The sequence below is a fragment of the Sus scrofa genome, chromosome 1, assembly GCF_000003025.6.
Source record: "Sus scrofa isolate TJ Tabasco breed Duroc chromosome 1, Sscrofa11.1, whole genome shotgun sequence".
Classification (NCBI taxonomy): domain Eukaryota; kingdom Metazoa; phylum Chordata; class Mammalia; order Artiodactyla; family Suidae; genus Sus; species Sus scrofa.
The window spans coordinates 216,792,785-216,820,197 of NC_010443.5; the positions used below are offsets into that span (position 1 = coordinate 216,792,785).

A 27,413-nucleotide genomic window follows, 5' to 3' on the forward strand; every position below is an offset into this window, starting at 1 on the left:
GGCAGTTAGGGAGCGCGAGGGACTTGGCTTGGGGATTCAGGGATGCCGCGGCTCCTCGGCTTGTGTGTGCTGTGGCTTGGGCTTCCTCTGGTTCGGTTCTCCCGTGAGCTGAACGACATTAGCAGAGCCAGGAAGTTGTGCGGCAGGCATTTACTGAAAGAAATAGTAAGACTCTGTGGCAATGTTAGCTGGAGCCAGTTTGAAGAGGAAAACCCCCTCACACACCTGCTTTCCCAAGCCGAGCAGGTTGAAACGTTCATCCCCGACCGGTTGGAAAGCTCCCAAACCACTTTCTCGGTCTGGGGAAGAGGTTCAAGACAAGGTAAAAATCTAAACCAAGGGCATGTGTTTTCATCTTTGTGCATTGCTTATTCCCTAATATCCTCAGATAGGCGTTGAACTTCCTCAGGAAATGCAGTTTGTGCCTAATATATATACAAAATCTCGATAACGCTTTTTTTTTTTTTTTTTTTTTTTACTTAGAGGAAATAAGTGTACACATATGAGCCTAGACATTTGTATAAGAATGCTTTTCCTAGCTTTCTCTTTCTGGAATGCCCTTGTCACCTGGCACACTCCATTTTGTCCTTCAAAGCTTAATTTATGTATAATTTTCCCTGTGAAGTCATCACTTACACTTTCATAAATACTCCATTTTACCACAATATCTAACACGTATTTCTATTTAACTATCATGAGGACCTGCTACATAATTGGCCCCACAAGTGCATAATTGGCCAGTGCAAGATGAAAATGCAAGGCCTATTATTCAAAAAGCAGGAAAAGGCCATTAAAATGACTAAAATTTAAGCTTTTTGACTTTCTTTTGCATATCGCCTCTGCTCACACATAGTCCTTTGTCCTATCAGACTTTACTTAAAAGTTCGTGTACTTAACACCTCACTTAGAAGTCGAAAGATAAAATTACTGAAAACTTCAATACTGGGGTAATAGAGCATTAAACAAAATGCAAGGTCTTTCTAAGTACTGTCTGCTAGCAGAAGGTCTCAATCCCTTAAGACCAGCCCTGTTTATCATACCACATTATAGAGATAGCTCATACATGTTTTTATCTGAAATGCCTAGCAGAGAGCTGAGCACAGGGTATGTGCTTACTATATATCGAATTTATTCTTAGTGATTTTAAGCAGTCTTTAGGAAAATATTTTTATTTCCAATCCATCCCTATCTTCCAACTATATTTTTACATTTTGTGACTAATGCATTTTACTCTTAATACATTTGCCATTTTAAAAGAAGATGCACTTTATAAACTGCCCAGAGTGTCATGTCATAGAAGTTATTGCCTTCTGTAGTAATTCAATTGATTTTATTTGGAAAAAAATTTCGCAAATGTCGAGATTTCTGAAATTAAGGAAAGGAGTAGACTATCATGCCAAAACAAAGACCCTAATGTTTTAAGACTGAAACAAACTAAAACATTGCCTAGCACATTATAAGCACATATTCTTTTTTTTTTTTTTGAGGTATAGTAGGTTTACAATATTTTATTAGTCTCAAGTAGACAAGATAGTGATTCAAAATTTTTATAGATTATACTCCATTTAAAGTTATTATAAAATATTGCCTATGTCCTGATAAACACTTACTCTTTTAGAATGAATGAATGAAACAAGATTATTGCTGCTAAGGGAATGAAAACTTTTTTATTGAAATATAGTTGATTTATAATGTGTTAGCTTCAGGTGTACAGCAAATATATACATACTTCTTCAGATTCTTTTCCAGTATAGGTTATTACAAGATATTGAATATAATTCCCTGTGCTATAAGTAAGTCCTTGTTCTTTATTTTATACATAGTATATATATCTGTTAATCCCATACACCTAATTTATCCCTACCCCCCTTTCCCCTTTGGTAACCATAAACTTGTTTTCTGTCTGTGCATCTATTTGTTTGGTAAATAATTTATTTGTACCATTTTTTTAGATTCCACATGTAAATGATAATCATATGATATTTGTCTTTCTCTGTTTGAATTCACTTAGTATGATAATCTCTAGTTGCATCCACATTGCTGCAAATGGCATTGTCTCATTCCTTATTTTGGCTGAGTAATATTCTATTTTATATTTATACCACCTCTTTTTTTATCCATTCATCTGTCAATGGACACTTAGGTTGCTTCCCTATCTTGGGTATTGTAAATAGTGCTGCTATGAACATTAGGTTGCATATATCTTTTCAAATTACAGTTTTCTCTGAGTGTACACCCAAGAGTGGAATTGCTGGATCATATGGCAACTCTATTTTTAGTTTTTTGAGGAACCTCCATATTCTTGTCCAAGTAGCTGCACCAAATTACATTCCCTCCAGGATGTAGGAGGTTTCCTTTTCTCCACACCCTCTCCAGCATTTGTTATTTGTATACTTTTTGATGATAGTCATTCTGACCGGTGTGAGGTGATACCTCGTTGTAGTTTTGATTTGCACTTCTTTAATAATGATGTCAAATGCGTTTTCATGTGCCTATTGACCAATCGTATGTCTTCTTTGGAGAACTGTCTATTTAGAACTTCTGCCCATTTTTAGTTGGGTGGTTTGTTTTTTGTTATTGAGCTATATGAGCTTTTTGTGTATTTTGGAAATTAATCCCTTGTCAGGCACATCGTTTGTAAATATTTTCTCCCATTCAGTAGATTGTCTTTTTGTTTTGTTTACGGTATCCTTTGCTGTGCAAAACCTTGTCAGTTTGATTAGGTCCCACTTACTTATTTTTGCTTTTATTTCTTTTGTCTTTGTAGATTGGCCTAAGAATACATTGCTGTGATTTATGGAAGAGAATGTTTTGTCTATGTTCTCTTCTAGGAGTTTTATAGTGTTATGTCATATGTTGAAGACATAAGCCATTTTGATTTTATTTTTGTGTATGGTGTGAGGGAATGTTCTAATGTCATTGATTTACATGAGGCTGTCCAGGTTTCCCAACACTGCTTGCTGAAGAGACTGTCTTTTCCCCCATGGTATATTCTTGCCTCCTTTGTCAAAGATTAATTGACTGTAGGTGTGTGGACTTATTTCTGGACACTTTGTCTCATTGATCTATGTGTCTGTTTTTGTGCCAATACCACACTGGTTTTTTTTTTGTTTTCTTTTTTTGCTATTTCTTGGGCCACTCCCGTGGCATATGGAGGTTCCCAGGCTAGAGGTCGAATCGGAGCCGTAGCCATCGGCCTATGTCAGAGCCACAGCAACACGGGATCCGAGCCACGTCTGCAACCTACACCACAGCTCACGGCAACGCTGGGTCGTTAACCCACTGAGCAAAGCCAGGGATCAAACCCGCAACCTCATGGTTCCTAGTCGGATTCGTTAACCACTGCACCACTACAGTAACTCCAACACTGTTTTGATTACTGTAGCTTTATGGTATTGTCTGAAGTCTGGGAGGGTTATGCCTACTGTTTTGTTCTTTTTCCTCCGGATTGATTTAGCAATTCTGAGTCTTTTGTGGTTCCATATAAATTTTAAGATAATTTGTTCTAGTTCTGTAAAAAATGTCATGGGAAATTTAATAGGGATCACATTAAATCTGTGGATTGCTTTAGGTATGCCATTTTAACAATATTAAATCTTCCAATTCAAGAGCAAGGGGTATCTTTTCATTTCCTTGGATAAGTTTCAGTTTCCTTTTAATCAGTGTTTTATTGGTTAGCTTTATTCCTAGGTATTTTTTTGATGCAATTGTAAAAAGAATTTTTTTTTAACTTTCTGATATTTCATTGTTAGTATAAGGAAGTGCAACAGAGTTCTCTGTTAATCTTGTATCCTTCTATCTGGTTGAATTCGTTTATGAGTTCTAATGGTTTTTATATGGAGTCTTTCTGGTTTTCTATATAGAGTATCATGTCAGCTGCATGTAAGGGGAATGAAAACTTTTAAAGACAGAAACAATAGAAACCATCAGACTGAATCTTGATCATTTTCCACCATCAAACCCACTTTATCCTGCTTTTACAATGAAGGAATTTTCTCTCCTCAGAGTCTTACACTTGTGTTTTAGTTGAGCTGATACTCTCACCTTAATGCATATATAAATCACTTGGGGAATACTCTTATTATACATATTCTAATTCAGTATACTTAGGTTGAAGCCTCAGAGTCTACATTTTTACAGGTTCCCTGGTGATGCTGTTCCTGTTAATTGGATTACACTTTTTGAGTAACAAAGTTCTAGTTCCCTTCTCTATTTCTTTGTTATTCTTTTCTACCAGAAGTGCAGAGAAGACCTTCCATTTGTACTTCATGTTGTGTGCGCATTTCTCGCATGTCAAATACTGTGCTCTCAATAACCTGTACTATAGTCAGATTTTACCTTCAGACATCCAAGCTTGAGTTTGTTATTTAAAAAATAGTTTGGAACCCTTTTCTCAGCAAAGCATGCTCTGGAGACTCTTAACAATGAGGAGTCAACTTTAAAATTCAGAGCTGATTAATGACTCCCTCATTGGGATGTTATTCACACTCCCCTGGAGGGGTAAGTGTCATTCATTCAATGAGGAGGGATCTTCAATGAAACGAAATTTGTAGGAAATGAAAATACATAGGCTAATATTTCAGAATTGTCATACTCATTAACCATGTTACTATGGGAAATATGTAAAGGACAGTTTGCTGAAGTGGAAACATCATGTGGCAATAAAGCTATACTTCTTTTAAAATATGTGGAAGAATGAAAAATGAATTAAGGTTGTCAATATGAATTTGTATTAAAATTTAAACAATTATTAATCTACAAGAAAAGATGACATTTAATCTGTCATATTGATCCCCAGTGACAAATGTAGAAGTTTTAGAGAAGTATATGTTTCCAATGTAGAATTCCAACATAAACATGTAATTATGCCATTTCTTTTACATGTGAACATGGCTGAAAAGTTGATTGATTTTTATTTATCTTGTATTAGCAGGATGTATTTCTGCCTTAAATCAAATCAATTATCAGCAGTTTTAATCTCCTGTTGATCTATTTGAGTCAGACATAGGATAAGATAGTTTGGTACACTGATATTTTTCAGAGCTGCTCACACATAACTTGAATTTGAAATTCTGTGCTTCTTCTCATTGTGGCTCAGCGGGTTAAGAACCCAATATAGTTTCCATGAGGATGAGGGCTTGATTTCTGGCCTCAGACAGTGGGTTAGGGATCTGGCATTGCCTCAGGCTGCAGAGTAGGTCACAGATGCTGCTCTGATCTGATGTTGCTGTGGCATAGGCCAGCAGCTGCCCCTTCAATTTGACCTCTTGCCTGGGAACTTCCATAGGCACCATTGTAAAAAGAAAAAAAACGAAATTGTGCTTCCTCTTAGTGAATCCTGAAGATATGGGCCCTGTCTCTGAGATCTACCCCAGGATGTGGCACCATGAAGCTAATGTCATGTTTCTAAATTTTGGCTGAGTATGGTGTTTCCTAACTCTTAATGCCAGGTGAAACCATTAATGTTTCATCGTAATCCACAACTGCTATTCCAGTTAGATAGGTTGTATTCCCCTATTCTTGGTCTTCATTCATCTGTTCTTATTTTTGTTTGTTTTTTAGATATCATTATTACAACTTGCCATGCTAACTCCCTCTCTCTACATATTAATTCAACAAAATTTGCATGCCTGTTGTATCCTAGGTATACTTCATAGGGCTTGGCAATAAGAGTGAAACTGGTCGTTCAGGAGGCAGTGAAGATCCCTGCCCTCCTGAAGCTACAGAATAGGTGAAGACAGACAATAAACATAAACTTTGCAGTATGATAGAAGATGATTAGTCTTCACATACCTACTTTCTTCATGCCCATTTTCCCCTATCCATAGGCAGCCATTTCATTGCGTTTATTATGTATTTTGTTTATATTTTTTTTGTAAATTGTGCATTATTTCTATGCATGTATTTAAATATATATCTAAGTGGTATTTAAGATATATATCTTTTTTTTTTGTCTTTTTTTTTTTTTTTTTTTTTTTTTTTTTGCCATTTCTTGGGCCGCTCCAGTGGCACATGGAGCTTCCCAGGCTAGGGGTTGAATCGGAGCTGTAGCCGCCAGCCTATGCCAGAGCCACAGCAATGCAAGATCCGAGCCGCCTCTGCAACCTACACCACAGCTCACGGCAACGCCGGATCGTTAACCCACTGAGCAAGGGCAGGGATCGAGCCCGCAACCTCATGGTTCCTAGTCGGATATGCCAACCACTGCGCCACGACGGGAACTCCAAGATATATATCTTATTGTTGTTACATAAACATTTAGCCCATTACTTCAAACTCCTACATAATATTTGTATGAATTCTTCATATTTTTTCTTATTCTTTCTCCCAGTGACAAACATCTAACCTACATAGCCTTCAGTTTCCTGCCATTATAAATAACACTTCAGTGATCATTGTATGTATGTGCCTCCTAATGGACCTGTGTGAACACAGGTATTTCTGTGCTATAAAATATATGTATGCTTAATTTGCTTGAGATATGTCAGATTTGCTTTGCAGAATGGCTTTGCAGAATTGCTTTGAAGAACCAATTAATAGTTGCACCACTCAATGCATGAGGATTCCTATGTTCTTGTATCCATGCCAAGAATTAGCATTATATAATTTTTAACTTCTGCCAATTTGATAAGCATGAGATGGTATCTCATTTTTGTCTTAATTTGCTCTGGATTTGAGTACCTCTTCATATACATATTAGCCTTTTGGGTTCCTTTTTTTCTCAGAGTTTCCTGTTTATGTATTTTGCCCATTTTTGTTGTAATTGTCATCTTCCAGGTGATTTATAAGAGTTATTTGAAATCTAGATACAGTAGTAACCAGTTGTTGATTTTAGATATTATATACATATATTCTCCCATTCTGTCATCTGTCTACTGGTGGTGTTTGACAGAAAGCCTTAATTTTTATACAATTAGGTCATAAGTGTTTTTGCCTTATTGTTTATACCTTTGAAACTTTTAGAGGTCCTTTTCTGTCTCTCTGTTAATTTTATGGCTTTGCTTTTCACATCAGGTCCTTAATTCTTCTGGGACCCATTTTTAGTTCTGTTCTGGCTAGGGATACTATCTTAATGTCTTATTTTTCTCTACATAAGGAAGTAGTTTCATGAAAAATATCTACTGAACAGTCATTTTTTTCCCCATTGATTGTAGAGCCACTTTTATTGTTTATTAAGTTTGTCCGAGCTTCCTATTCTGTTGGTCTTTTTGTTTGACCTTGTGCCATTACTACACCGTTTTATTACTGTGACTCTATAGGATGTCATTTATCTGGGAGAACAAGTATCAAATGTTTATTTTTCCTCCTTAATATTGTCTAAGCTAAACCTCAACCTTTATCCTTCCATATATATTTAAGAATGAGTTTACTGATTTTTTTTACAAAATACATCTGGAACTTTAAGTGGGACTTATGGAATATATAGAATAATTTGAAGAGAATTGAAATCTTTTTAACAAAAAGTCATCCTGACCAAAAACATGGAATATCTTTGTATTTTATTGTTAGAATTTTAAAGTTTTCTCTGTGGATACTTTCTGTATTGTTGGTTAAGTTAATGCCTAATTCTTTATTTTTGTTGCTATTGCAAATATTTGTTAATTATATTTTCTAGTTAGTGATTGTTGGTTAAAGAAATGCAATAGATTTTTATATGTGATCTTTAGTAATTATGCTGATAATTATCTTGAGTTCTAATAGTTTGTTTATATTTATTTTTTCATCATTTGTAAATGATACTTTTATCAGTTATGTTCGAAACTTTATGCTATTCTTTTTTTCCCTTATAGCATTGACAACTACAGCTGTTAAATAGTGGTGATAACAGAATGTTTTATCTTTAAAGGAGAACTTGTTTATATTCATTGTAATTGATTTACAGTGTTGTATCAATTTCCGCTGTAAAGCAGAGTGGCCCAGTCTTATATATGTGTGTGTGTATATTCTTTTTATCATACTGTATTACATCATGTTCTATCCCAAGAGATTGTACAGAGTTCCCTGTGCTATATGGTAGGACCCTATTGCTTATCCATTCTAAATGTAATAGTTCATACCTACCAACCCCAAACTTCCCATCCATCCCACATCTTCCCCCATCCCCCTTGGAAACCACAAGTCTGCTCTCCATGTCCATGATATGTTTTTGTTTTGTAGAAAGGATCATTTGTTCCATATTTTAGATTTCACATATAAGTGATATACGGTATTTGTCATTCTCTTACTTCTCTTAGTCTGAGAATCTCTAGTTGCATCCATGTTGCTGCAAGTGGCATTATTTTGTCCTTTTTTTAATGGCTGAGCAATATTCCATTGTACATATGTACCACATCTTCTTAATCCGTTCATCTGTCAATGGCCATTTAGGTTGCTTCCATGTCTTGGCGATTGTGAACAGTGCTGCAGTGAACATAGGGGTGCATGCATCTTTTTGAGTCATAGTTTTGTTCAGACATATGCCCAGGAGTGGGTCATAAGGTACTTCTTTTATATTTAGTTTTCTGAGGAAAAAGCTGTTTTCCATAATGGTTGCACCAGTTTACATTCCCACCAACAGTGTAAGAGGTTCCCTTTTCTCCACACCCTTTCCAGCTTTCGTATTTGTTGATTTGTTAATGACAGCCATTCTGACTGGTGTGAGGTGGTACCTCATGGAGTTCTGATTTACATTTCTCTAGTAATTAGTGATATTGAGCATTTTTTCATATCCCTACTGGCCAACGGCATGTCTTCTGTGGAGAAATGTCTTTTTAGGTCTTCTGCCCATTTTTCAATTGGATTGTTTGTTTTGTTGTTTGTTTGTTTTTCTATTTTTTAAAATTTTTTAAAATTTTTTCCTACAGCATGGGGATCAAGTTATTCTTACATGTATACATTTTTCCCCCCATCCTTTGTTCTGTTGCAATATGAGTATCTAGACATAGTTCTCAATGCTACTCAGCAGGATCTCATTGTAAATCTATTCTAAGTTGTGTTGATAACCCCAAGCTCTTGATCCCTCCCACTCCCTCCCTCTCCCGTTGGGAAGCCACAAGTCTCTTCTCCAAGTCCATGATTTTCTTTTCTGAGGAGATGTTCATTTGTGCTGGATATTAGATTCCAGTTATAAGTGATATCATATGGTATTTGTCTTTCTGACTCATTTCACTCAGTATGAGAGTCTAGTTCCATCCATGTTGCTGCAAATGGCATTATGTCATTCTTTTTTATGGCTGAGTAGTATTCCATTGTGTATATATACCACATCTTCCAAATCCAATCATCTGTTGATGGACATTTGGGTTGTTTCCATGTCCTGGCTATTGTGAATAGTGCTGCAATGAACATGCGGGTGCATGTGTCTCTTTTAAGTAGAGTTTTGTCCAGATAGATGCCCAAGAGTGGGATTGTGGGGTCATATGGAAGTTCTATGTATAGATTTCTAAGGTATCTCCCAACTGTTCTCCATAGTGGCTGTACCAGTTTACATTCCCACCAACAGTGAAGGAGGGTTCCCATTTCTCCACAACTCCTCCAGCACTTGTTATTTGTGGACTTTTTTTTTTTTGCTATTTCTTGGGCCGCTCCCATGGCATATGGAGGTTCCCAGGCTAGGGGTCGAATCAGAACTGTAGCCACCGGCCAACGCCAGAGCCACAGCAACGCAGGATCCCAGCCGTGTCTGCAACCTACACCACAGCTCACGGCAACGCCAGATCGTTAACCCACTGAGTGAGGGCAGGGACCGAACCCGCAACCTCATGGTTCCTAGTCGGATTCGTTAACCACTGCACCACGACGGGAACTCCCATTTGTGGACTTATTAATGATGGCTGTTCTGACTGGTGTGAGGTGGTATCTCATGGTAGTTTTGATTTGCATTTCTCTTATACTGGGCGATGTTGAGCATTTTTTCATGTGTTTGCGGGCCATTTGTATATCTTCCTTGGAGAAATGTCTGTTCAGGTCTTTTGCCCATTTTTCCATTGATTGATTGGCTTTTTTGCTGTTGAGTTGTATAAGTTGCTTATATATTTTAGAGATTAAGCCCTTGTCGGTTGCATCATTTGAAACTATTTTCTCCCATTCTGTAAGTTGTCTTTTTGTTTTCTTTTGGGTTTCCTTTGCTGTGCAAAAGCTTTTCAGTTTGATTAGGTCCCATTGGTTTATTTTTGCTCTTATTCCTGTTGCCTTGGGAGACTGACCTGAGAAAATATTCATGATGTTGATGTCAGAGAGTGTTTTGCCTATGTTTCTTCTGGAGTTTGATGGTGTCCTGTCGTATATTTAAGTCTTTCAGCCATTTGGAGTTTATTTTTGTGCATGGTGTGAGGGTGTGTTCTAGTTTCATTGCTTTGCATGCAGCTGTCCAGGTTTCCCAGCAATGCTTGCTGAATAGACTTTCTTTTTCCCATTTGATGTTCTTGCCTCCCTTGTCAAAGATTAATTGACCATAGGTGTCACGGTTTATTTCTGGGTTCTCTATTCTCTTCCATTGGTCTGTCTCTGTTTTGATACCGGTACCACACTGTTTTGATGACTGTGGCTTTGTAATATTTCTTGAAGTCTGGGAACATTATGCTTCCTGCTTGGTTTTTGTTCCTTAGGATTGCTTTGGCAATTCTGGGTCTTTTGTTGTTCCACATAAATTTTTTGATTGTTCGTTCTAGTTCTGTGAAAAATGTCCTGGGTAATTTGATAGGGATTGCATTGAATCTGTAGATTGCTTTGGGTAGTATGGCCATTTTTACAATATTGATTTTTCCAATCCATGAACATAGAATATCTTTCCATTTCTTTACATCTTCCTTGATTTCTTTGATTAAAGTTTTATAGTTCTCGGCATATACCTCATCCTTTACCTCCTTGGTCAGGTGTATTCTGAGGTATTTGATTTTGTGAGGTGCCATTTTAAAAGTATCGTATTTTTGTATTCCTTTTCTCATATTTCATTGCTGGTATACAGAAATTCCACTGAAGTCTGAATGTTAATCTAATATCCTGCTACTTTGCTGAATTTATTAATCAGTTCAAGTAGTTTTTGGGTTGAGTCCTTAGGGTTTTCTATGTATAGTATCATATCATCTGCATACAGTGACAGTTTTATCTCTTCTCTTCCTATTTGGATGAGTTTTATTTCTTTTGTTTGCCTAATTGCTGTGGCTAGGACTTCCAAAACTATGTTGAAGAGCAGTGGTGAGAGTGGACATCCCTGTCTTGTTCCAGATTTGAGTGAGAAGGCTTTCAGTTTTTCCCCATTGAGTATCATATTTGCTGTGGGTTTGTCATAAATGGCTTTGATTATGTTCAGGAATGTTCCCTCTATACCCACTTTGGCAAGGGTCTTGATCATGAATGGATGTTGGACTTTGTCAAATGCTTTTTCTGCACCCATTGAGATGATCATATGATTTTTGACTTTTGTTTTGTTAATGTGGTATATGACAATTGATTTGTGTATGTTGAACCATCCTTGTGAACCTGAGATGAACCCTACCTGGTCATGGTGTATGATTTTTTTGATATGTTATTGGATTCGGTTGGCTAAGATTTTGTTGAGAATTTTTGCATCTATATTCATCAAAGATATTGGCTTATAGTTTTCTTTTTCGGTGGTATCTTTGTCTGGTTTTGGAATTAGGTTGATGGTGGCATCATAGAATGTCTTTGGGAGTACTCCTTCTTCTTCAACCTTTTGAAAGAGTTTAAGGAGGATGGGCACCAGATCCTCTTTATATGTTTGATAGAATTTACCTATGAAGCCATCTGGTCCTGGACTTTTATTTTTAGGGAGTGTTTTTATGACCTCTTCAATTTCATTTCTAGTGATTGGTCTGTTTCCTCTTGATTCAGTTTTGGCAGGCTGTGGCATTCTAGAAAATTGTCCATTTCTTCCAGATTGTCAAATTTGCTGGCATATAGTTGTTCATAGTATTCTCTTGTGGTTTTTTGTACTTCTGCAGTATCCATTGTGATTTCTCCTTTTCATTTATAATTTTGTTTATTTGAGTTCTTTCCTCTTTTTAGTGAGTCTGGCCAGGGGTTTGTCAATTTTGTTTACCTTTTCAAAGAACCAGCTCTTAATTTTATTAATTTTCTCTATTGTTTTTTGAATCTGTATTTTAATGATTTCTTCTTTGCTCTTTATAATTTCCTTCCTTCTGCTGACTTTAGGTCTTTTTTGTTCTTCCTTTTCTAATTCCTTTAGGTGGAGGGTTAAGTTGTCAATTTGGGATCTTTCTTCTTTTTTGAGAAAGGCCTGTATCACTATAAATTTCCCTCTGAGCACTGCTTTTGCAGCATCCCTTAGATTTTGAGAGGTTGTGTCTTCATTATCATTTGTTTCAAGGTAGTTTTTAATTTCCTTCTTGATTTCCTCATTGACCCATTGGTTTTTTAGTAGCATGTTGTTGAGTCTCCATGTAGTAGGTTTTTTCTCATTTCTTTTCCCATGGTTGATTTCTAATTTCATGGCATTGTGGTCAGAGAACATAATTGAAATAATTTCTATGCTCCTACATTTGTTGAGATTAGCTTTGTGTCCCAATATGTGGTCAATTCTTGAGAATATTCCATGTTCCATTCTGACTTTTTTGGATGTAGTGTCCTGAAGATGTCAATTAAGTCTAACTTTTCTATTGTTTCCTTTAGGATCTCTGTTGCTTTATTGGTTTTCTGTCTATAGGATCTGTCCATTGATGTGAGGGGGGTATTAAGGTCTCCTACTATGATTTATCCTCATCAATATCTCCCTTTATGTCTGTTAATATTTGTTGTATGTATCTGGGTGCTCCTGTATTTTGGGCATATGTGTTGATGATAGTAACATCCTCTCCTTGGATGGATCCCTTAATCATTAAATAGTGTCCTTCTTTGTGTTTCTTTATGTCTTTTGTTAAAAGTATATGTTGTCTGTTATGAGTATTGCAACTCCTGCTTTCCTGTCATGTCTATTGGCATGAAATATTTTTTTTCCTACCCTTTCACTTTCAATCTATATGTATCCTTTGTCCTAAGGTGAGTTTCTTGTATGTGGCATATTGAAAGTTTTTGCCTTTTTATCCACTCAGCCACTCTGTGTCTTTTGATTGGAGCATTCAGTCCACTGACATTTAAGGTGATAATTGATAGATGATTATTTATTGCCATTTGAACCTCGTGTTCCAGTTGATTCTATGGTTCTCCATTATTCCTTTGTTTTTTTGGTTGGATGGTCTCTGGTTATTATCTGCTTGAGTGTTGTTGTTTTTTTGGTTTTTTTTTTTTTTTTCATTTTTTGCGAATGCAGTGTTTGGTTTTGGCTTGTGGTTGCCCTGTTTTTTAAGTATGCTAACCCCTTCCTATTATTGTGTGTTTTAGCCTGATTGGTCTTGTAGGTTCAAACACTTCATTACTATACTAAAATTAAGAAGAGGAACAAACAAACAAACAAAAAAGGGGTCTATTATTTCCTAACATCCCTTGCCCACATTTTATGATTTTGACGACTCTTTTTTTCTTTTTAATTTTATTTTGTTTGAAGCATGTTCATGATTAAATCTGTATGCTGGCTTATTTGAGTGACTGCTCTCTGATTGTGGTTTCCTCAATCCTAGTTCTTCCTCTTTTTTTTTTCTTTTTCCTTCCTTTCTTTCCTTCCTTTCTTTTTGGTTTAGAGAAGCCCTTTCAGTATTTCTTTAAGCCTGGGTTTTGTATTGCTTTATTCTTTTAGCTTTTGTTTGTTGGAAAAAAATTTTATTTCCCCTTCTATTTTAAATGACATTTTTGTTGGATAGAGTATTCTAGGTTGCATATTTTTTCCTTTTAGCACTTTAAATATCTCTTGCCATTCCCTCCTGGCCTGTAGTGTTTCTGTACAGAAATCAGCTGATAACCTTATGGGGGTTCCATTGTAGGTAACATTCTGCTTTTCTCTTGCTGCCTTTAGGATCCTCTCTTTTATCACTAACTTTTGCCATTTTTATTATAATGTGTCTTGGTGTGGGTCTGTTTGGGTTCAACTTGTTTGGGGCCCTCTGTGCTTCCTGTATCTTGAACTCAGTATCCTTTAGATTTGGGAAGTTTCCATCGATAATTTCTTCAACTATATTTTCCACCACCTTATCTTTTTCTACTCCTTCTGGAATTCCTATTATGCTTAGATTGGCCCGCTTTATATTATCCCATAGGCCTCTTATATTGCTTTCATGTTTTTTGATTTGGTTTTCTGTCTGCTGACCTGATTGGGTGATTTCCATTATTCTATCTTCCAAATCACTGTTTCGTTCTTCTGCATTATTCATTCTGGTTTTTACTGCCCTTAGTTCAGTTTATATCACTGCAAATGAATGTTCTAGTTTTTCTTGGCTCTTCCTTATATTTTCTAGTTCCTTTCTGAGGGTGTCTGCATTACTGTTCATATCTTCCCTTAATTCCTTCAGTATTTTCACTATTTCTCTTTTGAACTCCAGGTCTGTCAGAATGCAGAGATCTGTTTCATTGTTGACTGCTTTAGGTGAGTTCTCCTGTTGGTTTAACTGGGGGTGGTTTCTCAGCTTCTTCATCTTGCTTGTTTACTTTTTCTTGGTGGAGTTGTACTCTCCGTGGCCAGGCAGTGTTTGCCTTGTCACTGCTGTGGAATATTTCCTGAGGGCTGGCATTGTTGGTCAGTCTTCTTTGAGGCAGTGTGGCTTTTCTAGAGAGTGGGCGGGGCTAACAGGGTCTCTTTGAAGCAAAGGAGGACTTCCTGAGGGCAGACAGGACTGGGAGGTCCACACCATGATGGAAGCAGATTTCACTTGAGTGGGCAGAGCTTGCTCTGGTGTTTTTAGGCTGTGGGGCTCTTGCAGGGGGTGGTGGTGCTGGGCAGCTGTTCTGCAGGAGTTTAGCACCCCCCAAGGGCTGGAACAGCTAACTGGGCCACTGAGAACCCAAGGGGCTCTTCCCCAGGGCAGCCCAACTTGGAAGGACTGCCTGAGAACGTAGGCAGATTTTTCATGGCCCAGCCGAGCTTGTTCTAGCTTTTCTGGGCTGCAAGGGCTCTTGCAGGGGGATGGCAGTGCTGGGCAGCTGTTCCACAGGAGTGTGGCACCCCCCCGAGGGCTGGAGTGGCTAGCTGGGCCACTGAGAACCCAAGAGGCTCTTCCCCAGGGCAGCCCAACTCGGAAGGACTGGCTGAGAATGTAGACAGATCTTTTCACGGCCCGGCCAAGCTTGTTCTAGCTTTTCTAGGCTGCAGGCCTTTTCCCGGGGGCTGGCAGTGTTTGGTGCTACTCTGTGGGGGTGTAGCCCCTCCAGAGGGCAAGCAGGCCAGGGCAGGGACAGCCCCTGCGGTGATAGGCTTCCAGCAATTGTTGAGGCCAGCCCTCTGGGATGGCAGGCAGCCCCAGGTCTGGTGCATACATAAGGGGTGGGGGGGCAGTGCACTGGGAAGCACAGCTTTCTGATAGCTGGCAGGCCAGTGAGCTCGCTGTGGCATGGGGAGTATTCTGTGGTGGCCCACCCCTTCTTCTCTCCCTTCCCAACACTGGCGCAGATCCAGCTCTTCTCCCAGGTTCCCTTTGATGTGGCTTTCCACTTCCCCGCCCTTAGCGTATTGCTCCCTCCCCCCACGATGCTCTGCTTTCTAGTCTCCCAGGCAGTCTCTGCCCCATCAAACTTGACACACAGGTTCCTAGACCCCCCAGGCAGTCTCTGCTCCACCCACCCCAGCCCATTCCCTGGGACTAACCTCTGGAGCCGAGGTCTCGGTGCCCAGCCCCCACCCAAGTGTCTCAATTTTTGGTGACTGTGCCAGTAGTTCAGATGATCTATTTGCTTCTTGCTCTGCTTTTCAGAACTCTGACTTACTGCTGAACTCTTCTCTGCATCTGGAGATTCCTCCGATTCGGTTGATATTTCCGTCGAGTAGGTGACTTTCCAGGGTGTGGGATCCCTTTCTCCTCCACAGTCCCCTTTTGGGAGCACCTGTCCAGTTCGGATTCACCTTCTCTCACTCTCCTCTTTTCTCTTGTTTTACCTAGTAACGTCATGAGATTCTTGCCATTGTTGGAGTTGAGGTTCTTCTGCCAGTGATTGATTGCTGTTCTGTGTGAGTCATTTAACCTGTAGATGTGGGGGTTTTTTTTTGTGTGTTTGTGGGAGAGGGTGAGCATGTCCCCCTACTCTTCCACCATCTTGCCTCCTCTCGCTCTGGTTTTTTTTTTTTTTTTTTTTTTTTTTTTTTGATGTTGAGTTGTATGAGCTGTTTGTATAAATTGGAGATTAGGCTCTTTTCTGTTGCATCATTTGCAAAGATTTTCTCCCATTTTGTGGGTTTTTTCATTTTTTAATGGTTTCCTTTGCTGTACAAAAGCTATTGAGTTTAATTCATTTCCATTGGTTTATTTTTCATTGTCATTATTCTAGGAAGTGGATCAAACAAGACATTGCTGTGATTTATGTCAAAGAGCATGCTGCTTATGTTTTCCTCTAGGAGTTTTATAGTATCTGGACTTACCTTAAAGTCTTTAATCCATTTTGAGTTTATTTTTGTGTATTGTGTTAGAGAGAGTTCTAATTTCTTTCTTTCCTATATAACTATCCAGTTTACCCAGCACCACTTATTGAAGAGACTATCTTTCTTCCACTCTATGTTCTTGCCTTCTTTGTCATAGATTAGTTGACCCTAGGTGCTTGGGTTTATTTCAGGGCTTTCTATCAGGTTCCATTGATCTATATTTCAGTTTTTGTGACAGTAGCATACCGTTTTGATAACTCTGGCTTTGTAGTGTAGTTTGAAGTCAGGGAGCCTGATTCCTACAGTTCCATTTTTCTCTTTCAATATTGCTTTGGCTATTTTGGGTGTCTTGCGTTTCCATACAAATTTTAAAATATTTTGTTCTAGTTCTGTCAAGAATGTCCTTGGTAATTTGATAAGGATTGCATTGAATCTGTAGGTTTCCTTTAGTAGTATAGTTATTTGACAGTATTGATTCTTCCAATCCAAGGGCATGGTATATCTTTCCATCTGTTTGTGTCACCTTTTATTTCTTTCATCAGTGTCTTATAACAGGTAATCTCTTTAGGTAGGTTTATTCCTAAGTATTTATTCTTTTTGATGCAATGGTAAATGGGATGGTTTCTCTAATTTCTCTTTCTGATCTTTCATTGTTATTACTATCAGCTGAAATAGGAATGGACACAAGTGGAACAGGTTTGGAGGACAGTATTAATAGTTTAGTTTTGGACAAGTTGAGTTTGAAAAGTTTTTTAATTACAGATTCTCTTTCACTTCTAGTGATAGGTCTTCAAATTATCTATTTTCTTGATTCAGTTTTGATGAGCTGTATGTTTCTAGAAAGTTGTCCATTTCTTTGGAATTTGATAGGTTATCAAATTTGTTGGCATGTAATTGTTCATATTATTCTCTTATAGTTTTTGTGTTTCTGCAGTATCATACAGTTTTGTATTTCTGCAGTATCAGTTGAGAGGTCTCCTTTTCATTTCTATTTTGTTTATTTGGGTTCTCGCTCTCTTCTTCTTGGTGAACTGTGCCAGAGGGTTGTCAATTTTGTTTACTCTTTCAAAGGACCAGCTCTTGGTTTTATTGATTTTTTTTCTATTTTTTTCTATCTCTATTTTATTGATTTCTTCTCTGATCTTTATTATACTTTGACTTTAGCTTTTGTTCTTTTTCTGCATCTTTAAATGATAGGTTAGGTTGCTTGAGAATTTTCTTATTTTTTGAAGGAAACCTGTATCACTATGAATTTCTAAGGACTGCTTTTGCAGCTCCCATAGGTTTTGTATTACTGTGTTTTCACTGTCATTTGTCTCAGGGTGTTTTTTTAATTTCCTTTTTGATTTCTTCTTTGAGCCATTTGTTTTTTAGTAGCATGTTGTTTAGTCTCAATGTAGTCATTTTTTTCTCTCTTTTTCCTGTGGTTCATTTCTAGTTTCATGCCATTATGGTCAGAGCAGATGCTTGAAATAATTTATATACTCTGAAATTTTGTTTTATGTTAGTTTTATGCTCTAGTATGTGGTCAACCCTAGAGAATGTTCCATGAGCACTTGAAAAGAATTTATATTCTGGTTATGTGGATGTAATGTCCTAAAAATATCAATTGAGCCTAACTCTTCTTTTGTGTCATTTAAGATCTCTGTTACCTTATTGATTTTCTGTCTAGAAGATCTGTCCATTGATGTGAGTAGAGTATTAATGTCTCCTACATTGTATTCCCATCAATTTCTCTCCTAGTTGTTTTTTGTTTTATGTATTTGAGTGCTCCTATAGTAGGTGCATATATGTTGATGAGTATAAAATTATCCTCTTGAAATGATCCTTTTATCATTAAATAGTATCCTTCTTAAGCTTTCTTTTTTCTTTTTTTAAATTACTTAATGAATTTTGTTACATTTATAGGTGTACAACAATCATCACAACCAAATTTTATAGCATTTCCATCCCAGACCCTCAGTGCATTCCCCCACACCCCAACCTGTCTCATTTGGAAACCATAAGTTTTTCAAAGTCTGTGAGTCAGTATCTCTTCTGCAAAGAAGTTCATTGTGTCATTTTTTTAGATACTACATGTAAGTGATAGCATTTGATGTTGGTGTCTCATTGTCTGACTGACTTCACTTAGCATGATAATTTCTAGGTTCATCCATGTTGCTGCAAATGCTGTTGTTTCTTTCCTTTAAATGGCTGGGTAATATTCCATTGTGTATATGTACCACATCTTCTTTACCCAGTCCTCTGTTGATGGACATGAACATTGTAGTCCATGTGTCTTTTCAAGTCATGGTTTTCTCTGGACGGATGCCCAGGAGTGGGATTTTGCTGGATCAAATGGTGGTTCTATTTTTTGTTTTCCGAGGAATCTCCATCCTGTTGTTCACAATGGTTGCACCAATTTACAATCCCACCAACAGTGTAATAGGGTTCCTTTTTCTCCACACGCTTTCTAGCACTTATTGTTTGTAGACTTTTTAATGATGGCCATTCTGGCTGATGTAAGGTGGTACCTCATAGTGGTTTTTATTTGCATTTCTCTGTAATGAGTGATGTTGAACATCTTTTCATGTGTTTTTTGGCCATCTGTATGTCTTCTTTGTAGAATTGTCTGTTTAGATCTTCTGCACATTTTTTGATGTTATATGGTTTTGCAGTCTTTATTATGTTGAAGTAAATTTCTTCTGTGCCTACTTTCTGGAGAATTTTTTTACCATTAATGGATGTTGAAATTTTTTTTGTCTTTTTGCCATTTCTTGGGCCACTCCAGCGGCATATGGAGATTCCCAGGCTAGGGGTCGAATGAGCTGTAGCCACCAGCCTACGCCAGAGCCACAGCCAACACGGGATCCGAGCTGCATCTGCAACCTACACCACAGCTCACGGCAATGCCGGATCGTTAACCCACTGAGCAAGGGCAGGGATCAAACCCGCAACCTCATGGTTCCTAGTTGGATTCGTTAACCACTGCGCCACGACGGGAACTCCTGGATGCTGAATTTTATCAAAAGTTTTATCTGCATCCATTGAGGCAAAAAGGTATTTACTTTTCAGTTTGTTAAATGTGTCATATTACACTTAATGATTTGTGGATATTGAAAAATTCTTACATCCCTGAGATAAATCTCACTTCATCATGGTGTATGATCCTTTTGATATTTTGCTGGATTTGATTTGCTAGTGTATTGTAGAGTATTTTCATGTAAATGTTAGTGATATAGGCCTGTAGTTTTGTTCTGTTACTTTTTTTGCCCATGTCTGTGGCATGCGGAGGTTTCCAGCCCAGAGGTCCAACCTGTACCACGTAGTGATCCAAGCCACAGAAATGACAATGCTAGATTCTTAACCCTCAGAGCCACCGGTGAATGCTGCCTGTAGTTTTCTTTTTTTGTGTGTGATAGCTTAGTCTGGTTGTAGTATCAAGGTGATAGTGGCCTCATAGTATGAGTTTGGAAGTGTTCCCTCCTTGCAATTTTTTGGAAGTACAGACATAAATTCTTCTCTAAATGTTTGGTAAAATTCACCTGTGAAGCCATCTAGTCCTGACTTGTGCTTGTTTGGAGTTTTTAAATCAGAGATTCAATTTCAGTACTTATAATTGGTCTGTTCAAAGTTTCTGTTTCTTCCTGGTTCAATCTGGGAAGATTGTGCCTTTCCAATAATTTGTCCATTTATTCTAGTTTGTCCATTTTATTGGCATATGGTTACCTGTAGTAGTCTCTCATGGTCCTTTCTTTGCTTCAAGTTGTAACTTCTTTTTCTTTTCTAATTTTCTTGTCTGGGGCTCTCTCCTTTTTTTTCTTGATGAGTCTGGGTAAGGTTTTATCAATTTTGTTGATCTTTTCAAAGAGCCAGTTTTTAGTTTCATTGATATTTTGTTTTTTGTTTTTCATTTCTGTTTCATTTATCTCCGCTCTGATCATTATGATTTCTTTCCTTATACTTACTTTGGGTTTTGCTTGTTCTTCTTCCTCTAGTTGCTTTAGATGTAATGTTATGTTATTTATTTGAGATTTTTCTTGTTTCCTGAGGTAGGCTTGTATTGCTATAAACTTCCTTCTTGGAACTGCTTTTGCTGCTTCCCATAGGTTTCAGATCATCATGTTTTCATTTTCACTTGATTCTCTGTATGTTTTTATTTCCTCTGATTTCTTTAGTGATCCTTTTTTGTTTAATAATATATTGTTTATCCTCTATGTGTTTGTGTATTTTACAGTTTTTTTTTCTTGTAGTTGATTTCTAATCTCACAGCATTGTGTTTGGAAAAGATGCTTGCACTGGTTTTAATTTTCTTAAATTTACCAAGACTAGCTTTGTGGCCCAGCATGTAATCTGTTCTGGAGACTGTTCCATATGCACTTGAGAAAAATGTGTACTCTGTTGCTTTTAGGCAGAATATTCCTTCAATACTAATTAAGTCCTTCTGGTCTAATGTGTCATTTAAAGCCTGTATTTCTTACTGATTTTCTGCCTTCCATTGCTGCAAGTGGTGTGTTAAAGTCCCCTACTATTTTCGTGATACTGTCAATTTCTCCTTTTATGTCTGCTAATATTTGCCTTGTATATTTAGATGCTCCTATGTTGGGTGCATACATGTTTACAATTGTATATCTTCTCAGGTTGAACCCTTACTCATTATGTAATGTCCTTCTTTGTCTCCTGTAACAGTCTTCATTTTAAAGTCTGTTTTGTCTGATATAAGTATTACAGCTCTAGCTTTCTTTTGATTTCTATTTGAATGGAATACCTGTCTCCATCCCATCATTTTCAGTCTCTAGTGTCTTTAGATCTGAAGTGAGTTTCTGATAGACCATATACAGGTTCTGTTTTTATACTCATTCAACCACTCCTATGTCTTTTGGTTGGAGCATTTAGTCTATTTCCATCTAAGGTGATTATCAATATGTGTGTTCTTATTACAGTTATTATTGCTATTTTGTTAATTGTTTGGCAGTTGTTTTTGTCGGTCTTCTTTTCTTCCATCTTTTGTTCTTTTCTTGTGATTTTATGACTTAGTGTTATGTTTGGATTCTCTTTTCCTTTTTCTGTGTATATCTATTATAGATTTTTGGTTTGTGGTTACCATGAAGTTTTTGTATAGATTGCACTCTCTTTCTCCCTCCCTCCCTGCCCACCCGTATATATGTATGTATGATAACTTTAAGTTGCTGACCTTTTAATTGCACATGCTTTAAAAAAAAAAAAACCTGAATTCATACTCTCCACCCCCCATGGCTAGTTTTTGATGTCATATTTTACATCTAATTGTTTTTAGAATCCCTTAACTACTTATTATGGCTGTAGATGATTTTACCCTTTTTGTCTTTTAACCTTCCTACTAGCTTTGTGCATGGATGATTTCCTACCTTTACTGTATGTTTGCCTTTACTAGTGAGCCTTTTTTCTAGTTGTGAACTTTTCTCTTTTTCCTGGAGAAATTCCTTTAACATTTGTTGTAAAGTGGGTTAGTGGTTCTGAACTTTTTTAGCTTTTGCTTGTTTATAAAGGTTTTGATCTCTCCATCAAATCTGAACAAGAGCCTTGCTAGGTAGAATATTCTTAGCTTTAGGTTTTTCCTTTTCATGGCTTCAAGTGTATCTTCCCACTGCTTTCTGGCCTGCAGAGTTTCTGCTGAAAATTAGCTGATATCCTTATGGGAGTTCCCTTGTGTATTATTTGTTACTTTTCATTTGCTGCTTTTAATATTCTCTCTTTATCTTTAATTTCTTTAATTTTTAATTACAATGCATCTTGTATTTCTTTGTGGGTTAACTTTATATGGGACTTCTTGGGCTTTCTGGAATTGGGTGACTCCTTCCTTTACCAGATTAGGGAAGTTTTCAGCTTTTATGTCTTCAGTTATGTTTTCTGCCTCTTTCTTTCTCTCTTTTCTTTCTGAGACCCCAATGAGGCAAATATTATTGCGCTGGATGTAGCCCATAGGTCTCTTAAATTGTACTCATTCCTTTACATTCTTTTTTCTTTTTTGTGTTCAGTGGCAGTGATTTCCACTACTCTGTCTTACAGATCACTGATCCATTCCTCAGTATTATTTAATGTATGTTTGATTACTTCCAGTGTGTTTTTCATTTAAGTTATTGTATTCTTCATCTCTGTTTTTTTTTAAAAAAAACTCATTGTTCTTATCTATTTTGGGAATAAAACTTACACTAACTTCATACATTGATCTGGGCATCTTTTGTGCTTTTTTTCTTTTCCTGGAACAATTCATACATGATTAGAATTTACTGTTTTTGCAAGTTCCCATGTAGCACAGTTACGCATCTGGTGTTGCCAAAGTTGTGGCACAGGTTGAAACTGCAGTGTGGGTTCAACCCCTGGCCTGGGAACTTTTACATGCCATGGGTGTGGCCAGAAAAAAAGAATTTACTATTCTTGAAAACTAAGTAGAAGCTACCTCTAAAATCATCTATGTCTATCATTTTTTGAAGGTGATAACTCTGCCTTATAATTTCTTTGAATATTTTTGGTATATTTAAGTTTTCTGTGTGCTAATTAATAAATCTTGTGTTTTTCTATGAACTCATTCATTTAATCTTCATTTTTAAATATATGAGCATTCATAATATTCATTAATAAAAGTAACTTCAGTTATGTCTTTATGTTCTGCCGGAATCCAGCTCTGGCAGCCAGGGAATGCACATCCTGAAAGGAGAGGGGTGGCATCGGCGTATGCACACGGTGACAGCCTCTTTGTCCCTTCTTTCAGGGTGCTGGACTGCTCAAATTTTATTGGCATAAGTGGTTGATTATATAGACAGTTTCTAACTACAGATTACATCATAGTGTTAAAAGTACATTGGTTAACTTTTAGATTTTGTTTTTTAATCACATGTTACAGCAGCAATACGTCATGTTTTACAATCTTCAACTTAACTAAATTTAGTGAGTACAATTCAAGGACAAACAGACACAACATATCATGTGGGAAAGAGGAGACCCAGCACAAACCATCTCAAGGCCAGCCAATTTTTACAAGCTGAAGAGGCTACAGACCCAACAAATCTTGCCTTAAGACTAGTGCCTATCTTTAAAGTGTCCATGGCAGGGAGACAGAGTGAGAAAATCAACTTCAGTTAGCTATCACTTAAAAGTTTCTAAAATCAAGGATGACTCTCATAGCTAGGTTTCTTTGACCATGAATAATATGTGTCTAACTTTTATAAACTTCATTAAAATCCTAACTCTAAAGTTTACTGTATAACTAGTTAGTAGATAAACACTATGTTGTTAATTAAGTTGGACTTGAATAGGGGAAAGTCCTTTAGAATGAAATTTTTATTATATTGTTATTGTAATTTTGTTAAATCACAAATCACCATGGGAAAATAAGAATGGAAAATAAGAATAATAAGTAAATAATCAGGAAAGACTGAGGAAAAAACTGAATAACAAATAAAACAACAGGAAAGACTAGGTCACCTGAGAAACAATCCATGTTCTCCAGTGCAAACATGGAAATTGTTTTCCCAGGAAAGCCCCAATTCTTCCCCATCAACATCAACATGAGAGCTGTGTAACCTGAGGCCTGCCCTAGGATTGCACCATACAGGCAGGCCTCAGCCTGTCCTCAGTTTTTCACCATACAGGCAGGCTTCTATCCTGACCAGAAGCCCATCTTCAGCTTGCACTGTTCAGGGGAGCTCCCTTCCTTGGTTCCTTATATCTTCTTGGCTCCCTGCAATGTTCTTTTCCCCCCTAGTTTATTTTGTTCTTTTTCATCTTTCTTTTTTCTTGATTAGTCTGGATAGAGTTAAATTGCTGCTTTAAAAGAACCAACTTTTCATTTTCTAATCTTTATATTTTGTTCTGTATTTCATTTGATTTCTTTCCTCTTCACTTCTTTGTCTTATCTCTGTTGCTCTTATTCAGATTCATTCATTTGAATACTAATTTTTTATCTTTCTTGTTTTCCTTTAGGTTCCCTTCCCAATTTGACATGCACTTTTCATTAACTAGTCCCTAGTTGCCTTATTTCATGAAAAAGTTTCCTTCTTACTGTCTGCCTTTTTTTCCCTTTAGGTGACAGAACATGACACATCTTTCCAAGAAGCCCTTTATTCAACCTGACTGGATAACTAAATCACTTTTTCCCTTCATTGTACTCTGTTAATTGTGACACATTTTAACTTATAACATATTTATCTGTCTTAGATGATATTATTTACTACTTCAGTATAGATTAATATCTATTATAAAATTTTGACATTCCACATTTAAGCTTATGCATGTTACTAAACATAAATTTATTATAGAGTGTTCTAATAGGACTCTAACTGCAAGTGTCACCTCAAGAAAAAAATTCAGGGATAGTTATTATAAAAAAAAATCTATAAATGAAACTGGAAAGGCTCTGGAAAGCCTAAGGAATCACATCAGCTCTAAAAATAAACTTGTAACTTTTCCTCTCTGAATCTTTTCTCCTCTAAGTTCCTTTCTGGCTTTAACTTGTCATGACAAGCTTCATAGTATCCTTTAAGTTTTGGTTCTAATTCATCTTGTTCTTATTACTTTTTACTTCTGATTTCAAAGAGAGGAAATCTGAGCCAACTTATTTTTCACGTGACATAGATTACTGGCCTCTATAGTAGGTTGGTTTCTTTGGGGTCAGGTACCAACCTCCCATGTGTTCCACTGTGGATATAGGGTGGAGTCTCATGGTTCAAAACATGGCTGACTAAGAACTGCCTCTATGGCAGTGGCTAGAGACAGCTATATCCCCCATATGGGGCTGTAGATGGGCAAGGGAGATGATGGAAAACCAAGCATCCAAGTAACTATCTTTTGATATTTTAATTTCTCATCAGTAATACTGAGTAAGAGCATGTAACAGAAGCAATCACTTCATTGAGTGTATCACCACTTCTCCATATATTTATATTTCAACAAAAACAAAAATCACTTTTATTAACCACTTCATTATAAAATGTACATAAAAAACAAATAACTTGAGTTCCTGTTGTGGCTCAGCAGTTTAAGAACTCTACATAGTGTCCATGAGGATGCAGGTTGGACCCCTGGCCTCACTCAGTGGGTTCAGGATCCAGCGTTGCCACAAGCTGCAGCCTAGGTTGCAGATGTGGCTCAGATCCCGCATTGCCATGGCTATGGTGTAGGCTGACAACTGCAGTTCTGATTCGACCCCTAGCTTGGGAACTTCCATATGCTGCAGGTGCTGCCATAAAAAGAAAAAACAAATAGCCCAATTAAAAACAGTCAAAGGATTTGAATAGATATTTCTACAAAGAGAGTGTATGATAAGCACATGAAAAATGCTCAGCATCATTAGTTATGAGGTCGGTGCATGTCAAAACAACAGTGGGATACCACTTTGCATCCATTAGGATGGCTGTATTCAAAAATGGAAAATATCAATTGTTGGTGAAGATGTGGAGCAATTGGAACCTTAATATTATCAGTGGTAGAGTTATAAAATGGTGCAATCACTGTGGAAAACAATTCAGTGGTTCCTATAAAAGTTAAACGGATTTACCATATGATCCCACAGTTCTAGTCCTTGGTAATACCCAAGAGAATTTAAAATATGTTCACACAAAAACTTGTATGTGAGCATTAAGAGTAGTGCTCTTCATAATAGCCAAATAGTGGAAGCAGTCCAAATGGTTGTCAACTGATAAATAAACAAAATGTGATGTATCCATACAATGGAAAATTATTCAGCCATAAAATAAATAAAGTAATGGTAGATGCTACAACATGGTTGAACCTTGAAAACATACTTAGTGAAAGAAACCAAATACAGGTGGCTACATATTGTATGATTTTGGCAAATCCTTAGAAATAGAAAGTAGATTAGTAGTTGTCAGAGGATGGAGGAAGAAGGAAATGGCTGGTAATGGGTGGGGTTCTTTGGGGGGGGTAATAGAAATGTTCTGGAATTAGGTAGTTGTGATGGTTGCACAACCTTGTGAATATATGATGTATACTTTAAAATGCTGAAATGTATGGTATGTGAGTGATAACTCAAATTTTTTTTTGCATAAAAACGTGCAAGTTTCTAGGCCTTAAAGGAAAACACTACATCTATTTTAATTAATATATATATATACACACATTGCTTTTGAATAACCATTTTACTAGTTAAAATGTGATTACTTTTCTAAAAATTAGCTGACTTTAATATTACAGTGTTATTAAATTTTCAGCTAAAGGAGGATTTTAATAAAGTAGGATTTTTTTCTTATTTCTCAACAGTCTCTACTTCTGCCTCTCAGGAAGAAGCAATAAACAATTTAAAGATGAAGTCACTGCATGAATATCAGTATAAAAAGGCCAACTTGCCTTTTAAGACAAGACAAGAGATATTTTCCTCAACACAAGACATCAATCCATATATTCGTGAGATTGTAGAATTTCAGAAGAAAAACACAAACAATTTTAAAACCTTAAGCAATTTGTTTTGGGGCTATCATCCCCAAAGAAAACGCAGAGGATACTCAGAAAAATGTTGTCTAAAAGGATGTACAAAAGAAGAACTTAGTATTGCATGTCTTCCATATATTGATTATAAAAACTTAAAGAAAGAAGCATCAGCAATTGTGACTGAAATATACTAACCATCATAGGAATCATACTAACTTAATAAAAGCTTAACATATTTTACTTATTATTTTATTTTATTTTTTGCTAATTGTCCTTGTAGGTTCCCTGCTGTACACAATATCTGAATGTATTTACAAGCACCTGACAATACTTTATGGTGGCAATAAGAATCTCGTTATTTTCTTTGATGCCCATTTTTCATATATTTTTATATTTCAAGAAGATGTTACTGGACATATCTATAATTCTGTGTAGACATCTAAGGGTTACCTTTTTATTTTTGTGATTATGGTTGAAACTCTCTTAAGCTGCATTTAAATGAATTATGGAATGTTCTTCATTCCATGTGTATAACATACAGACTGGTGCTCAT

General features: G+C 36.8%; 1 protein-coding gene across 1 annotated transcript; it reads left to right on the forward strand.

Moving 5' to 3' along the window:
* On the forward strand, positions 1 to 27,413 carry INSL6 (insulin like 6). Its single transcript, XM_001926013.5, has 2 exons — positions 1 to 322; positions 26,693 to 27,413. The coding sequence occupies exons 1-2, from the start codon at positions 43 to 45 to the stop codon at positions 27,052 to 27,054; spliced, it is 642 nt and encodes a 213-aa protein (XP_001926048.1). The 5' UTR covers positions 1 to 42; the 3' UTR covers positions 27,055 to 27,413.

What these genes read in the sequence shown, in the direction of transcription:
- INSL6 (XM_001926013.5), top strand. Translation starts at nt 43, where the DNA reads ATGCCGCGGCTCCTCGGCTTGTGTGTGCTGTGGCTTGGGCTTCCTCTG. An exon ending in GGGAAGAGGTTCAAGACAAG is followed by an intron (nt 323 to 26,692) that starts GTAAAAATCTAA and finishes ATTTCTCAACAG; the next exon opens with TCTCTACTTCTGCCTCTCAG.